The sequence below is a fragment of the Struthio camelus genome, chromosome 3, assembly GCF_040807025.1.
Source record: "Struthio camelus isolate bStrCam1 chromosome 3, bStrCam1.hap1, whole genome shotgun sequence".
In the NCBI taxonomy this organism is placed as follows: Eukaryota; Metazoa; Chordata; class Aves; order Struthioniformes; family Struthionidae; genus Struthio; species Struthio camelus.
Window position 1 is genome coordinate 115,141,198 of NC_090944.1, and position 17,676 is coordinate 115,158,873.

The 17,676-nt window shown below is 42.1% G+C and overlaps 2 protein-coding genes across 6 annotated transcripts in view; one reads left to right on the top strand and one right to left on the bottom strand.

Moving 5' to 3' along the window:
* The window catches only part of PTPN14 (protein tyrosine phosphatase non-receptor type 14), a 117,320-nt gene extending 113,847 nt beyond the window's left edge, over positions 1 to 3,473 (bottom strand). Inside the window, exon 1 of one of the 3 annotated variants that reach the window (XM_068939824.1) lies at positions 3,292 to 3,473. The gene's annotated coding sequence lies outside the window, so the exon portion shown is untranslated. Of the gene's footprint in view, positions 1 to 1,033; positions 1,254 to 2,738; positions 2,775 to 3,291 lie in introns of those variants that run through there. The other 2 variants (XM_068939825.1, XM_009668994.2) reach the window with 2 other exon arrangements.
* An 11,396-nt stretch (positions 3,474 to 14,869) lies between these two features.
* CENPF (centromere protein F) overlaps positions 14,870 to 17,676 on the top strand; it is a 44,198-nt gene continuing 41,391 nt past the window's right edge. For 2 of the 3 annotated variants that reach the window (XM_068939831.1, XM_068939832.1), the window contains exons 1-3: positions 14,870 to 14,981; positions 15,984 to 16,189; positions 16,530 to 16,726. In XM_068939831.1, coding sequence (XP_068795932.1) covers positions 16,028 to 16,189; positions 16,530 to 16,726 — 359 coding nt within the window. In that variant the 5' untranslated portion in view covers positions 14,870 to 14,981; positions 15,984 to 16,027. Of the gene's footprint in view, positions 14,982 to 15,983; positions 16,195 to 16,529; positions 16,727 to 17,676 lie in introns of all 3 variants that reach the window. The other variant, XM_068939833.1, reaches the window with a different exon arrangement.

A 17,676-nucleotide genomic window follows, 5' to 3' on the forward strand; every position in this document is an offset into this window, starting at 1 on the left:
CAGATTCCTCACAGGAGGAACATCTACAGTATAAGGGTTTGTTTTCAGATATCAAGAGCTGCTCTTACGTATCCTCTGTGGAACTCCTCTAGATAATACGCTCAGGCATGCTGCACTTCACTACGAACCTAAACATTAAAAAAAGGCTTTTATGGCAGTTGTTCAGCATAACGTTTGTCCACTTATCTAAAACTTCTTGTAATTGAGTTGGATACATATGTACTAATATACTGCATACTAAATGTTACAGCCTGGCTCCTGCAAAGATTTGTATATATGTTTAATATTATGCATATAAAAGAAATTCCATGGTTTCACAAGCACTACTCAGGAATAAGAATTTAAGCATGTGGGTAAATCTTTGCAGGACTAAGATCTATACATACACTAGTAAGGAGCAATGTCTGCCGAAAACTTCTTACAACTTGCATATTACCAGCAGTTTATAAAAAACCCTCAGCTAACTAAACCTTGCAACAAACAAGCACTTGCTTCCAACGCAGGAGTTGTACTTCAAGTGCACTTTTCACATCGCGTATGTTATATGAATGTTAACTTTAAACCCAAATTAAAACAATATACTTCACTTAAGTAGCGTGTAATCTAATGCAGCCTCACTGGATATGAGGAGAAATAGAACAAAGAGTGGTCTTCTACACCCCTTTGACTGTCGTGGCACCAGAAAAACATAGAAAAAGGAAATAGTATAGTTTTGAAAAGCACGAAGGAAACTCTTTTTAGATTGAGTACTTTCTCCAGGATTGTACTTGCCACTGGCAGCCTAGACAATTTGCAAAAGTACACACAAGCAGATTTGTTTCATAGAAAACTGCTCCATACCTAAACTATGATAACTGACGCCCAGGCATCTGCTGGACAAGAACGACCGGTAAAGAAGTACTTCATCAGTCATTAATAGTAACAACGTTGGCTGCTAGTGATCCTCATAAACAACACTGCACCAAAGCTAATTCTGCTACAATTACAAAAACATTTAAAAGACACATCTAAAATTGTAGTATAACGTACATACACAAGCTCAGTTTGCTCAGTCCCAGCAGATCCTGATTTGATCAACGCTGCATGCAGTCTTTACGCAGGCCTTGATCTGCACTACTAGATCCTCCGAGATCGCTTGGAGTCAATGGCACTTTAAAGCTTTTCCCACACAAATACCACAGCAGAACTGATGGCTGCAAGCTCTCCCACAGACTTAGCGGACTACCCTCCGGCTGATGGACCCAGCTTCAAACAAGAAGTTTGAAAAAATCCCCAACTTTTGTATCATGTCCCATTAGATACACACAAGTGCCCTCTGCCTGTAAGCACCTCTGGCACAGCCTCTCTGAAGAAACCAAGAGAAGTTCAAGAAAGCACTGCCAATAATAGATCAGGGCCTAAAGCTTATTTGCATAACTATAACATCAACGCATGCTTTATTTTACACCATGTAACAAGTACTAGATGTCAGCTACAGACCCCCCAGAGGGCAAGAGCAAAAGCTGTGTAATCTGTATTTTGTCACTCATATTTGATAGGACATTCGCAGCTAGATAACTAGACACTAGCCCCCACTGGGGTTGCCGCCCTTCACATTTCTCCCCCAAAAGAGCTGTCCTTACCAACTTCTCCCATAGTCCCGAGGTTGGCAGGTGGCTTTGACCTCTGATTTGGGGGAGCCATTTTATACATAGATTTTACAAACTCTAAATAATTTCAGCATATAACAGTGTTTTTAGTTTAAAAAAAAAAACTAACAGCAAATATCTACACAGACTTTAAAGAAAAAAAATGGTTTCTGGTAAAAATAGTTCTTTCAACTACTGTTTCAGGCCACATACTAAAAATCTCAGAAAACTTTTTGGACAACAATGTATTCAATCAGAGCCTTTACCAGTCACCGCTCGTTTCCACCTTGTCAGAAGTTACAGAGAGCTTCTAATGGAAACATAAGATTATTTCATGCAAATCACAGATAAAGTGCTCCCGACAGGAAAGCTCCAGCACACATCATACACATATGCCACACATACATTATGTAATACTTGTAGTACCAAATACACTCCCGGAAAGAGAGTCAGTTTGGGATGTTAAAAATTCATTGACTTTGCCCACATCAGAAACGAGAGCAGATGTCATTATTCCCGGCCTTGGTGCAGTTCCTTCGGTGTAACTCGGTGTTACAGTGTTTGCTGGAGACAAACGGCCAGGGCAGGCTTCACTGTAACTAACAAAGAACAAGGTAAATCCGAGGGGGGAGCGGAAAGCTAAACACAGTCACGCCGCAGTGTAAATAAGGGCAGCTCAGCCGACAGCCCAGGCTGCTCCTGCCTATTTACAAACACCTACTGGTTATGGAGATGCTCTGTTATCTAGGAGCCTATCTGGTTAAATTTATAAACTGGAAGGGCTGTTCAAACCGTGTTTATCACAAGCCATCGATTGGTAGGCATAACCCAAGCTTAGCTATTCTCATACTTTGCAAACAGTCATGTATACGTCGCCGAGCTATAATTGCACACTATAAGGCACAGCAAGCCTTAAGCAAATATCGCCTCTCCCTCCCTCCCTCCCTGTCTCGCACACATGCACACCCGCACACACACCGTAAAAGACATTACTGAGACGGCTCCGAAGTCAGCGCGAGCCCGCGGTCGCCGGCAGCAGCCGGGACACGTCCGACACGGGGACGGGCCGGGCAGACTCGAGCAAACTCCGCGGCGGCCGCCGCTCCTTACCTGCTGCGCGGCCGCCGGGCCGGGGGAGCGCGGCCGGCCCCGACCCCGGCCCCGGCTCCGCGCGGGCCCGCCGGAGGCGGCTCTCGGCCCGGGAGGCGGCCGCCGACGGCACCGAGGCGGAGGAGCGCGGCGGGCCGGTGCCGGTGCCGGTGCCGCTGGCGGGAGCCGCTGCCGCCGCCCGGCCCGGCCACGGCGGGGAGTTTCGGCGGGCGGGCGGCCGGCCGGGGGCTGGGGCCGCCGGCGGGGGGGGCCGGGCGCCCTGGGCTCCTGCTGCCGCCCGCGGGTGCGGGCAGGAGGGAGGGAGGGGACTGGTGTCCCGAGGGGCCGGCGGCGGCGGCGGGGCCGGGGCCGGGGCGGCGCGGGGAGTCACGGCCCAGGAATGCCAGGAATGTGGGGCGGCCGCTGCGGCCGCCGGCCCGGAGACGTCGGGGACCTGACTTGGGATTTCTTCTTCTTTCTTTCTTTTCTTTTTTTTTTTTTCACCCCCCCCCCCTTCTTTTACTAACTCCCCCCTCCGCCGCCCCGCTCGCGAAAGAGGAGGGATGAAACCCACCCAAAGGAGGAGGGAGAAAGAGGGAGGAAGAGGAGGGCACAGGCTCCTGCCAATCCGGGCGGGTGCCTGGTGCAACTCTCACAAGGAGGGCAGAGCTGCCAAGTTTGGGGCAGATCCGGAGAGTCTTCCCGTCCCGTCCCGTCCCCTTCCCTTCCCGCTGGTGGGAAGCCGCCCGCCAGCCCTCCCCTTCCCCGCCCCCGGGGCGCCCGTCGGCCCGGCCCGGCCCGGCCTCGGGCGGGTCCGTGGGGGGCCAGGCGAGGCGGGGAGGGAGGCGCGGGAGTAGCCCGAGGCAGGGGGAACCCCCCAGAAATGCGGGGGGTGTAGAGGAGAGAGGGGCTCGCGGCTCCTGCTGCCCCCCCCCCAGCTGGCCCCTGCTGGCCGGGTGCCAACCCACCTCCCCACTACCTCCCTCTTGCCCCCCCAGAATTCATCTCTCTCGGGCCTGCATCAGAACAATCTTTTCTGCTCCTGCCATCCCTTTCTTCAGCCCCCTTTTCTGCTGCTTTTGGCATTTCAGCTGCTTTGGCCTCTCGCTCGTGGCGTCATCCTCGTTCCTTAAAAGGTGGACATCCCTCCTCGTCCAGCTGCGTGGTGGGCTGCTGTGGGAGGCGTGCAGGACCAACACCCGGATGCTGCAGTTGTAGCATTGCAGGTGCCTTGCTGGAGAACAAGCAGGAGAAAACCTGAAGTTGCTTTGAAAGGTGGTGGTTGGCAACTATACGAAATTTCCAGGACATATGGTGCTTGGCAGATACGGAAAGGCCCTTCTGAGGACTGAGAGAAAGAGAAGGGGCATGGGGCACGCGGTGCTGCGGGAAATAGGGAGAACCATCAGGAAGGCCGGGACTACCTAGAGAAGATAAATGGATCAGATGAGACCAGTGGGCATGCGAGTCTTAGAAATGATTTGTACTTATTCTTCAGTGTTGCAGCTGATAGCTGATTTGTGAAACTATTTTTGCCCTAGACTAAGTTTATTTAAAACTATGCACATTCTAAAAAGCATGTGCAAGTGCTTCTGATGCCAGTGGGCACCTGCAGAAAAGTCAAGGGGAGGTATCCCTCTAAAACTATGAGACCAGAACTTAAAGAATATTACAAACAGGGGAAAATCAAGAAAAATAGTGATAATTGAGACGTGATACTAGTTTTTGAGTGTACGCTTGTACACCTTATTGAAGGACTATGTGAGCAGATGCATTGGAGTCCGTGAGGATTACTCAGATTAATAATGGTAAGAAGATCAGGTGCTGAGAGAGGGAAAAGTAGCGCAGATTCCTGATTTTGATAGATAAGTAATTGTATTTAAATACTGTATGTGGAATCACAGGCCTATGCCTTACCTCTGGCATAATATTATTATAATTACATTTTGCAAGGAAAGTCCTTTTCATCCGAGACTCAAACATTTTACAAACACCACACCTTAATGAAGTAAGTAATTATCCCCATTTTACATATGGCTACACTGAGGCATTAAGAAGTGACAGCATTTAAGATTTTAACTTGAATTATACTTGCCCACGTATAGATCAGAGCTTTTAATCACAATATGAAAGTGACATAAAGGGGTCAGAATGAGATGATAAAACAGAGCACACAGCTCCTGTGCCCTGAGTTTATACAGTCCAACTTTGTCCCCTCCCCCCACCCCCCCCAAAAAAACAATTTCCGTATAGCGAGTGCAAAGATACACGAGAGGGTAAGATGCATTTTAAACTAAGGTTTAAGTTTTTAGGTTTCTGTCAAATTCTGTCGACGCTGGGGGAGGTGTAAGGATTTGCTTTTTAGCACAGTGAAGATTGACTTTCACATAAATGCTTCAATGTGGTGTGTTGGTAACCTAAGTCTTTCAGCTGAATCCCTGGTTTGCAGCTGGCACTTTTACTTTCCTAGGGGTCTCTGCGTTTGAGGAAAACTTCTTCAATGACCTTAACTGCAGATGAAAAAATGTTGCAAGAAGAAGCATAAACATGCTGACAGATAAAGTTTTTAGAGGGGAGAATCTATATATTTGTTACCCGCAGCACTGTCCCTAGAAGAAATAAAAACCGATTACTTGTCAGCAAGAGCTTTTGCAAAAAAGTAAGCTTAACAAAATCTGCAAAATGAAATATATTTCAAACCAATCCAAACAAGGAACGCTTGTGAAGTTAGGAACAGTGAAGACAATTACTTATTCATGAGATTCCTTAGTGCAACGAATAATATCCGTATTAGACTCTTAGAAATTGTAGTAGTAGATGCTTTAGAAGTACAGAGCTTCACAGAGATCATAGCCAGTTACTGCAGTGTCTTCCATGAAGAAATTGGCTGTGTTGGTGGTACTTCCGCTTTCTGAGACTGTTGAAACCTTGAACCTTTACATATATCTTTGTTCCCCAGAGAGCTGCTAGGATTATAGCACCCTGAGATTAAAGCCAAGAGTTTCTACCTGGTTCTTGAGGTGTGATTTTAGAACATACTAAAGTTGGATTAGAGGTTCCTATGGCTATTTCAAAAATGTGGTGTTAAAATGATCCAAAGTATTGGTCTGATTCCAAACCTCTGTGCCCCTTCAAATTTGTCAGGAAAACTTCAATGTTCTTTCAGTAATATATTGGTTGGATTTATGCATTATCTTTCTGTTCCACTAGGGAGTCATAGTATAGCTTTTTTTTTTTGCTGAAAAGTGGCAATTCTAAATACTATTTAGAGACTTTAATGAGTTGCTATAATGATTTGTGGAATTTAACTCTAAAATATTCCCTCTGCTCTGGTATGAATGAATTTTTATATTAGTTGCTTCTGCAACTCCATCAGGATTATTACATTAAGATGCTCAATGGAACAGTAGCATAGATCAGAATTAAATGATTGACATAGGACTGTACCTCAGTTGCCTTAGCTACTGGTCTTTGGTATATCTTGGGCAAGTAGCAGCGCATCTCTGTGCCTTAGTTTTCTTCTCTGAAAACTGAGATAATGATAGTGATCTTAATAAGATACTTTTTGATTTAAAGATGAAAGCATTGCATAGGAGCTAGATGTTATTTGAAGATTTTTTCCCAAATCATGGATTAGACAAGCCTGAATATTGTCTTAAAAACTTTATGAAAATAAAAGCCCAACACCATTCAGGTTGATCAAATGATTAACATTAGTAGAGGAGTACTGACTTTATCTGGGTGAAAATATAGCAGATTTTTAATGTGTTGTCTGAAGACATGCAGTAAATTTTGAAGTATCTTGGGACCTTGCTAGTAAGACCTGTATTAAGCATATTTTGAGTATGTTTAAACCTAGGCTACTGCAGTTCTAGAGTCTTGTTATAGCATGGAAAAATCTCGGTCCTTGTTGGTTGGTAAAACCATGTCATAACCTGTTTTGAATAAAACTGTCTTTAAACGGTGCTTAAGCAACAACTGGTGGTTTCTTCTGTGAACAGTAGATGATGTTTAATTAGCCTTACAGTCATCTACATTACAATCAAATCAAAGAATGTAGTTGCAACACATCCCCAATTTGTATTGTAAATGTGACCCTAACTGTGTTCCTAAAATCTCTGTCATGTGCTACAGCTGGGTACACTGACCTCATTGTAATGTAAGCAAAAACTTACTCCGCAGTAGCAGAAATTCCCACTTCTAAAATCATATTTGTTCTTTATAAATCGGTACTTCTAATGGTTGAAGCTTACCACAAGTGAGAAAAAGTTTACTTCTGTAGTATTTTGCGTTCTCATTAATTATTTTATTTAAAAGTGCTTTTCAGAATCATCTCTTAGAAAAGGAATTTGGATTACACAATCTTGGAAAACAAACCTGTTGCCACCAAGCATGAGCTAACATGTTATAGTACTCTACAGCTTATCGTAAGTAAGCCAGCACCCAGTTTTGTAGACCAGAAAAAGTCTTGGGTGATTATCTGTGCAAATACACTATGCTACATTGAATATTCTAGTTTGCTTAAAAGTTATATTCTGCCTGAGGACTTACTGAGTAGATGAGCACTTACTGAGTATCTTCTTCAGTAAGAGTTATAAAATCATAAACTTTTTATTATTTGCAAGTGTAATGGTGAACTTTTGATTCCACAGTTGTAAGTGCTCAAAGTGTACTTTCAATAGCGATATTCCTCTCTATGTAACTGTTACTGCTATCCAAGCTAAAATAGTCAGAATTTTAGGACAAAATGGAATCATATTTTGTCATTTTCTTAGATTAACAATTAGGGTATTTTTAAACGTATCATTTAGCACAGTTATTAGGTTTATTACCCTAATCCTAGATTAGCTAAATTAACTTCTGTTAAAAGCTAGTAAATTTATTGTTCAAGAGATCACTGTTTTGAGAAATCTGAAGACCTAGGTTCATAATTTGCTGTCCTGTGATATAGATACATTATGTATGCGTGTATACCATCTGCCTGAATGACAGGGTAGCAAGTCTACTGCAGAAACAAATAAAAGCAACTTGAGTTTCAGAAATTCTCAAGCTATAGCTTTAAGGATCCAATTCATCAAAGGAACTTCTTACAAGCTTAGCTTTTAGCCTGTGCCTCAATTCTTCTTGAGCCAATGTGACTTAACAGCATGCCTGTGAGTCAACATACACTACTGATTTGTAGACATTTTTGCTGCTCCTCAGTTCTGATGATCATCAGCTTTATTTATGTGTGTCAGCATGGATTTAGGTGTCTGACTTTGGGCAGCTAGGTTTGAAAATATTTCATTGCTGCTCGGAGATAAATGGTTGGGCAAGCAAAGAGCTACCGTCATAATCTAAAATTTGTTTTTGTGACTGTCACAAACTTGTGTGACTTGAATAAAGTGTTTAAAGTTTGCTTATCTGTGAAATGGGCATGATACCATGCTTGGATACGTAAGTACTGTAAAACTCCATGGTTTTAATGCTTTCTGAAATCAACAAATGAAGGCCTCTGTAAAGGAATAGAGCCTTTAGCTATTTGTCTGTCAGCTTTTGAAGTGCACATATTGTTTCTAACCGAGTCATGATTCTCACTAGAGTGCTAGAGTTTCTTTATCCTGCTGTATTTGAAGAATTGTACATATACTTTTTGGTAGAACTAACTCAGAAAAACATTATATAGTTTCCTGTTAGTTTTGGAATGCTGAGAGATATATTTAAAAATTGATTGTTATCTACTGTACCGACTTTAATTTTCATGCTAAATTAGATTCCCTGGAAAGAGATGTAAAATGCATGCAAACATTTTTATGGAAAATGTTAAAAGAAAAATAGTATTAGAAATAGCAATCAAACTGTTGGAATTCAGACCTGGAAAAGGCAAGGAGATCAACTGATAATCAAAGTCATAAAGATTTAGAATTTGGAGCAGTTGTTTTCTCCTTGTATATTTGTTTGTTTTATTGAATCATTTCAGTTAATGGTACATAAATTATGGTTGTTTGACATGGGTTTCCCACTGCATTTAGCTGGCTACCTGAAAACCCTCTCTCTAGAACTTGAAAAAAGTGGCAGAAGTAATGTTGAGGTGATTAAGATGTGTTTAAGATAAGGATGCATACTTTTGTCTTAGCTATTCAAGCTTTTAACAGGAAAACACAACAGAAGACTTTAGAGACAACATTAAGATAGTCACAGTAAGTCACTTCTTTAGTTTGTCATGAACTGTGTAGGTGATATTATTTCCCTGATAGATGAAATGAGATTTGACCAGTAGGTGAACACAATACAAAGCAAGTATAGATTCTCAGATAATACCTAACACAAATTTACATATACATATATATTATAGAGAGAGAGAGATTGATAAACATGTATATTAACTATTATCTGAGAATCTATACTTGCTTTGTATTGTGTTTTGGGTTTTATATATATTTAAAAGTTAAAATGTATATACATATATATATATATATGCCATAACAAAAGAGAAACAATATATAGGCTCAGGCTTTAACTTCGGTAGCTCATAGGAATGGGATGTTCAAATGGAGATTAGGCACGGCAAGGACAGCCATGACAAATGATCAAGAACTTAGAAGAACAGAGAGGTCAATAAAGAAGCAAAACTCAAACTTTTGAAGATGATTGTGTGCATGACAGCTACAAACCACTGGGAGGGCTGGACGTAGAGAAAAAGAAAGATTAAAAGGTGATTAAAAAAAAAATGAATAAAAGAGTAAAAGGTGATGCAAGGAATAAATTACTGTAGATAAACCAAGAAAAACTAGATCTAAAGAATCACAATATGAGAAAGAGAAAACACACTTACCAGTGGGCACTTTCTACATGCCCCTATTAAAAAAAAAAAACGTGGTAAAGATTAGAGAGGCAGAGCTATGAAAAGTAGTTCCTTTATATACAGTACACTTGCTTCTGAACCACTTTTCTGTCTCTCTTGAGCAGAGAGAAACTCAAGACTAAATGTTTCCATCTGCAGTTAAGAATACAAACCTTTGGGATGGGCAAAGGAGATACAAACTATAGAACCATCAAAGTCAGTGAGGAGTGGGCCATAGGGGAAATGCACCCTGAAACCTGATTAGCTCTTACTTACAAGATATAGCAGCATTTGATAGTATCATAACCTTTTTTTAGTGTTGATCTCTGTACTATGAAAGATTTGCTTGTTATCACCGTTTCTAGCTAGCAGCAATTCACCATTAAAAAAAAAAAATGTGTTCCAATTTTATTTGCAGCTCAGTAACTGGTAATTTGAGGCCTAGACAATAAGGATTTAATGTGTCATATCATAATGCAATCACGATAATTATTTATCATTTTCTTCACATACTTGCATGTTAGTTCTGTGAGTGTTATACTAACGGGTATATTCACAGTCCTTTACAAATGATTTATTTAGAACAGGAATGAAAAGCATAAATATAATGCCTCTTTGCTGCTGCAGCAGCATTGCTATGGTTGCAAATCTTGCAAAGTTCTTCAGATAAAGACAGTATGTGTGCCCTTAAATAACAAGCATTTGTGTTTGTTTACTTTCTTCCTCCACGCTTCCAATATATTCACAAATGTTAAACAACTAACCAAGAAAAACCCTCCCTTCTTTTTAATTGTTTGGTTTATTAACTAATTTTACTGTCATTTACTGTCATTTTGTGCTACTGAGTATATCTGTGTATCTGAGCAGCTTTAAATTCAAAGTTTAACACTTCTGTGGGCCTGTAGATTTGAAAAAGTGACAATAATATAACTTTATACAAAGATCAGAGAATATTTTCCTCTGATCATAATTATTCAGAGTCATTATGCTTAATATATAAAAGAGAAACATAAATGAAAGCACAAGCTGTAAGATATATTTTTTCCTGTAAAACAAGTAAGTTCTAAATCTCAAGAATACATCTACTATGGTTATAGTTCCTTATGGTATAGTTCCATACTACCATTTATGATTGGTGTTAGGGATTAGAGCATGGGGATGGGGATTTAGGGTGGTGTAACATAGGATTTTGACTGATCGAAGTTGGTGTCACCACCGTCCTGTCTGCTCTCAGCTGTGTATCCCTGCTTCATTTGCTGAGCTGGATCAGACACTTACCCGACCCCACAGGGTAGCGGTTTGGAGACCTAAGCCACATACAAACTGATGCTATCTGAAAGGCTTTGGGCTAGTGTAACACTCTTCATCAGTGTTAACCACCTCACCTCGAGATTCAGAGGAGTACCAAGTCACCCTAAGGGAGCAGGTAGCAGCATGCAGGTGAGGGACAGATGGAGGGTGGCAATGGGGCAGCATTACCTTGGGGTGCTTTAAATGGCTGCGGCCCTGCAGCCCATTGTTCCCGTCCAGCATCTGCACGTGACTCACTGTGTCACCTTAGACAAGCTGGATAACCCCAGTAACCTTTTCAGTAAAAGGAAACCTACCCGCTGGTGTTTAGTAGGCTATGGTAGATGATGTGATCACCACTCCATGTACTGCAATACAACAGTTGCAGGTATTTTATCCACTAGTATGTTCATGCAGTCCATCCTCATGCTGGTATCAATGTGAGCACTGCTGTAGCAATTTCCCTTGGTAGGTAAGAAATACCACAAGACTCAAGTAGAGAAACACTATTTACTTTGTTAACAAAGTTATTGTTTATCATTCATGATACCATGTGGGCTCTGATTTTTTTTTTTTCCCCAAACTCGAAAAAGCTCGTGTGAATCAGTCCTTTTTAAGAATGCAAGACTAGACACTCAGGAAATGTAAGACTCCCTATCACCTAAACTGCTACTGTTTCAGTTACAGATCTAATCGCCCTGGCAGAGATGGAGAATTCTGTTTTCCAGAGGCAAGAGGGATGAGTTAGTACAGAGCAGGGTTTGGGTGTAGTGAAGGAAAGGATCCAACTTTTTGCTTTCACCTCCAAACTTGGCAGAGCTTCTGCCCCTCTAGTGCCACAGCAGAGAAATTGGGAAGCGAAAACCATGTCAGGTGCAGAGGGCCTGGCCGATTTCTCTCTTTCGCCATATTTCGGGGTGAATGGGATTGCTCCAGCTCCATATATGCTCTGTGATGTGTATTTATATGAAAGAGGGTTTAGCTGACAGATTCTCAGTCTGGGAAGGTAGAACAGGGGGAAGAAGCTCTGTCTGGTTTCTGCTCCCTGCAGCATCCAAGCAGGGTAGGATCTTCTCATCAGAAATCTTTCAATTTCTTTCCTTTCCGTTTTTGTTTCTCGTGTACATATGCTGCAGTGATATGAACACAACCTTTAATGTTTGTGTATTTTAGTTATTGTTTTGGCCTTTTACCAAAATTACACTAAGGAATGCATGTGAGGAAAAAATAAATGGTGTTTTTAAACATTTGGTAAGAACGGAATGGAATTTCAAGGACAAAAGAAAGCCACTTCACAAGGCTACGATAGTTCTCTGTGCTTAAAATCATGGGGTGCTCAGCATCATGGAATTTTGAGAGCCTCTTAGAAAGAAAAGTCTCAACAATTCTAGCTACTATAGAGTAATAAAAGTAATTGAAAGACGGATGGTTACTATTAACACCCTTCATAACTTGTTATTACATGCCCATATTATTTGACCTTATTTTTGTATCTTCTATATTTAGTAATATTTTTGTATATTTGCTTATGTCTACCAAAATGTATTATACATCAGTGAGGAAGCTATTGTGCAAAATAAGCTTGATATGGCAAAAGGAAAACAAGTTTCTGTACTTTCCATGAGTCCCTTTATCTTTTGAAATAATTATGCTAATTATTATAATAGTCAAGTACTGGATACCAAATATGAAATAATTCATTTCTAATCGTTACCAACACAAGCATAAAATGAGTCTCGCCATTCTTAAAAACAGGCTTCAGAAAAACTCTTCTCTCATGTTTAAGTTTACAACAACAGCCAGGTTTCTTTTTTTGCCTCGGATATTCAGGCATTCTCCAGAGAGTATCTTGCAAGCTCTGCATACATCATCTGATTTCTCCCGCTCCCCCCGCCCTGGGTCTCACAAGAAGCCTTAAGACTATCTCTGGTTCTTTTTCTCCCCTTCTGAAAAAATATGCCACTGGTCTTAGTATTGTAAGCTGTTTCACTGAATTCACTGGAGAATTTGTTGTGACGCACTAGTTAAAATGCTAGCGTTCCCTGTGCGTCAGTGTTCCTACTGTTGCATCTGCAGTAATGGAAAACTCTTTAGACTTTTACAATGATTAAGCTGTCACTGTCAAGTGAGAAACACTTCCTGAATATAACACATCATGAATATTTACTTCTTAGAGAACATTTGTTTCTTGTCCACCAAGTGAGGGATCACCTTCAAATTAGACTGTTCCACTGTTTCATGAATCAAAGTGTTTGGCAGTACCATGTTAGGGACTTCCCGCTCTTCCACTAGTTCCTGCTTCTCTGCTGTGCTGTGCTACTCCCTCAGTAAAGCCTGTGCAATTGTCCCTGAGAGCGCATGAAGATGATCACAGAGTTGACTAGCTTTGATTTTTTTATTATTTGTTAAGATTTATTTAAGATGGATCAGTTCCATCAGTTCAGTAGTTTGTTGTTCTATTCTGGGTCTAGTTTACAGATGTTATAAGTGTGCTAGTGAGTTTGCTGCACTTACATTATTTACTTACTATACGGATTAGCAAAGGTATTTACAAGGATCAGAGAGAAAGTCGATTATTTGCTGTTTTGAAATAGAGAAAAGAATTTCACACCTTTCAGAGTGCCACTTGGCTGTAGATTAAAAAAAAATAATGCTGCACCTCAGGTGTGACAGCTGAGACAGGTCAGTCAAGTTACGTATAATTGGTCCTGGCATTCAAGTGCCTGCTTAGAATTTCCTTTTCTTGTGGTCAGATCTCAAGTTCATGGATCTGGATGTGGATCATGGAGATCTTTCAAGACATAACAGGATTCCATGATATTTGCAAGAAGGATCGGAAAACCACGTGGTCTGAGAACTAAAGCATAGGAGATCATTAGGGATATAGGCTACGGGAAAACTGAAAACAGAGCCATTTGCTCTACAAATGATAGTCTGCGAGTCAATGTTGCCACAAGAGAAAAGTGTTAGTTATATAAGTATACAAGCCAGTTGTATTTATATGTATTTAATATATCTCATGTCAGCTGATTTAACTTATCAAAGAAGACTTGTTCAAGTCAATTTCTTAAATGTGGTCAAAAAGCAGTGGTTCACAGTAAGCATTTCAGGCAAGATAGTAACTTTCCACATTCTGATGAAAAAGTATCATTTTGTTTCAAATTCAAAAAAAAAAAAAACACCCCACCTCACAGTGGTGCTGGAGGGAAGGGCAGGGAGAAGAATAGCAAAGGAAGTATTTGGTATTCCTAGTCACAGGCACCCAGAAAAGTTTGCCATCTGCATCGCTCCATCTTCTGCTTTGCAATCTTTAAGCCTTCACTGCTGCACTTGTATTCAAAGATCTGTGTTATCTCTGCCTAGAACAAATGTTCTGATTTTACTTTGCATTGCTATTTTAGGGTAGAAAACGTGCAATATTGCCCCCCTACACACACACACACACACACACACACACACACAAAGAAAAGAGCCAGGTGCGATTTGGATAAAACTGAACAGTAAACCGTTTAGTGATGCTTTTGCAGATTTCTTTCCAGCTCATTGGCTTTCACCAGAATACCACTGGGGTACTTTTTTTTCCTCTTTCAAAACTCCGGTTCTCTGAGCGATGACGAGAGCGATTTGGGATAGAAGGCCTGGCTCTGCGGATCCTTCGCTCGGGCATCCGTTAGAGCCGTCGCCGCTCTCCGACCCGACCTGCCCCTCCCGCCGCCCTTTCCCCGCAACCGCCGCCTCCTCGCCACGGGGCTGCTCCCGGGGTGCCGCCGGCCAGGCCTGCTCGGGAGGGCGAGCGTCAAGCGGGAGGCTTCGCCCTCCCCGCAGTGCCCGCGGCGGCGGCGGACCACGCCCGCACCCGCCGCCGCCCCTCCCCCCGCCCAACGGCCGCCAGGCCCGCCGCAGCCCGGGGCCAATCGCGAGCCACCTGCCCTCACACGCACGCTGCCGCCTCCAATGGAGTTTGAATGGTTCCGAACCAGCCAATCGCGAGGGCCGCCGGCCCGGCGCCGCGCGCTGATTGCTCACGGGGCGAGGAGCGCGTGGCGGGCGGTGCCGTTGGGGGGCCAATCCGCGCGCGCGCGCTCCGCTGTTTGTCAGCGAAACAACGGGCGCGAGGGGAGCGGCAGCGGCCGCTTTGAACGGCGGTGGCGGTGAGTGCGCGTGCCGCCGGCCGGCGGGTGGGCTTCCCCAAGGGCTGCGGGCCGGAGGGAGAGCGGGTGGGTGCCGCCGCCGCCGCCGCCGCCTGACAACAGCCTGACCCTGTCGGCCTTTAACGGCGGGGCGGCTCGGGGCAGGCTGCCTTGCTCGTCGCGGCCGCGTTGCGGGGTCTGCGTTGGGCGGGTAACGGCTGGTAGCGGTGTGGAGGGGGGGCGCGCGGCGGGGCCCGCCCGTCTCCGTGCCGGTGTTGCTTGGCAGCCAGCCCTCCCCGGGCCGAGGGGGGCTGCGCTGCGCCGGCACTCTTCCAGGCTCGCGTGGGCTCTGTCCATCCGTAGTTGACCTTTATTGTGATGAGCTATCTCTGTTTTGGTGGCTCAGGACAATAAGCCAACGCTTGTTCCTCGAAATGTAGAGAAAAATTGATCTCGCAAGCGTGTCGAGTATAAACACGCTTGTGTTTAAACAGTAGTCACTCTATACTTGTTTCTGCTAGCACAGAGCTATTTCTCAGTGTTTCCAACTCAGCAGTATTGGTTTCAACAGCTTCTGTGAAGAAAGTACAGCTGTCACTTAAAAGCCATTGTTTTTTGCAACGCAAGGCAAGTCTTCCAGGATAAACATCATAGAAACAAGATGATGAGACTTACAGTGTGGTTATAAGTGTTAGTGAATTTCTCCAGCATGAGCATCAAAAATAAGACATTCTATTTCTGAATAATCAGTTGTAAAATGTAATTGTAAGAGTATGTAAAAATAGCCTTGTAAGGAGATTTTAAAAAAAGAATTAATTCCCCCCCCCCTTGTAATTCAGTCGGACAGAAGAATGTCAAAATAGGACCTAATATTAAAAGTTGGTGCTTGGATCAGGAGGCTTTCAATTCAAGGTTGTAAGATATTCTATTCTATTCTAATCACTAAGCTTAGAAAGAAAATATATCTAGAAGGGAGGCATATTTAACCTCTTTAAGAGTTTTCTATTTATCTTTGTATTTCAGGCTTAGTAACATCCATTTTTTCATTGAAGAATAAAACAGTCACTATGAGCTGGGCTGTGGAGGAGTGGAAAGAAGGCCTCTCCACCAGAGTCCTTCAGAAAATTCAAGAGCTTGAAAGTCAAGTAGACAAGCTTAAAAAGGAGCGACAGCAAAGACAATTCCAGTTAGAGTCTTTGGAGGCAGCTTTGCAAAAGCAGAAACAGAAGGTAATGTAGGTACTTCATTCTTCTTTCCTTCAAATGTCATTATCCAAGCCAAATACAGTTTTAAAAAAAATCACATAATAAAACTTTATTTTTTGCTTCCTTTCACTGACTGACTTGGTAAGCAGTTTCTATTTCTGTAATACTTCATTTTTCACACACACACAACTTTTATTTTTTTTAAATATTCTTGGATCTGAGGTGTTCAGTGCTGTTAGGCTTTTGAAATGCTGGGAAGAAAATAACAACAGGTAAACTTTCTCTGTATTATTTTAAGAACTAATTGCAATACAAGTCAAGAGGACTAAAAATACATTTACAAAATGGTTTATGTTTTAACTAGGTTGAAAATGAAAAAAATGAAAGTGCAACACTAAAACGAGAGAACCAGAGCTTGATGGAGTTGTGTGATAGTCTTGAGAAAGCAAAGCAGAAAATTTCACATGATCTTCAAGTAAAAGAATCTCAAGTCAACTTTCAATCAGGGCAGCTGAATTCAAGCAAGAAACAAATTGAAAGATTAGAACAAGAACTTAAAAGGTGAGGAGAAGCACCTATATGTCTCTAACTTGTGAGAAATAAAAACCGTAACATATGTTTCGCTCATTTCATGTTTTTTAGTTTTTCTTCTTTCCACATTTCATACAAAACTTTGTGACAAAAATTACAGAAAACATTAACCTATTTTTTTAGATGTACATGCTTATATGTGTATCATCTGAAATAGTAAGCACCTATACTTCCTGCTTAATTTGGGGGAATTTTGCAGTGCCATCTGAAAAGGACTCTATTCATCCCTACAAAAAATGAGCTAGCACAACTGTGTTATTTTGCTATAACTGAAAAATAAGTCTTTTATATTTGTGAAGTCAGAGCCTTTATTCAGTTGCCTTAATAGGATCTGGTTTTTGAATAGGACATTTGCCAGTAAGCTCTTAGTTTTAATATAGTTTACGGCTGTACTTAGTTTTGTCTTCTCTTGACAAAATTCTCTGCTTCCTGTGACACAGCAGGAGAGAAAGATACACTATATAATCCCCCATCAGTATAACTTCAGTATGGTATAGAATATGCACTTGTGTGTTGCAAGATACAGGTAAGACTCCTGATCTCTAGAAGAGACTAATGTCTCTTCAGGAATTACTTGATGTTATTGTTGAATCAGTTTCTCTCCCTCCTTTCCCCCACCCCCACCTTGATGGAAAGCTTATCATGCCTTTTGATTAACAACGTGGTAGTTACAGTTGAATAGAATACACTTTACCTGTGCTGATAGTCTGACTACTTTCTTGGATCAAGCAGCAGTGTAAGATGTAAAGGAAAGATGTTCTTAGTGTATTGATGAAAGATAGATATAGCTAGGATCATGCTGGTGAAGGTAAAACTTAAATTTACCAGAGAAGCTTAGTGCCAAGAAACTGAAGAGCTTAAACACTGTTCCATCCACTTCTCTGACATTTCTTACAATATTTCACTATCCTCGTTGTAAA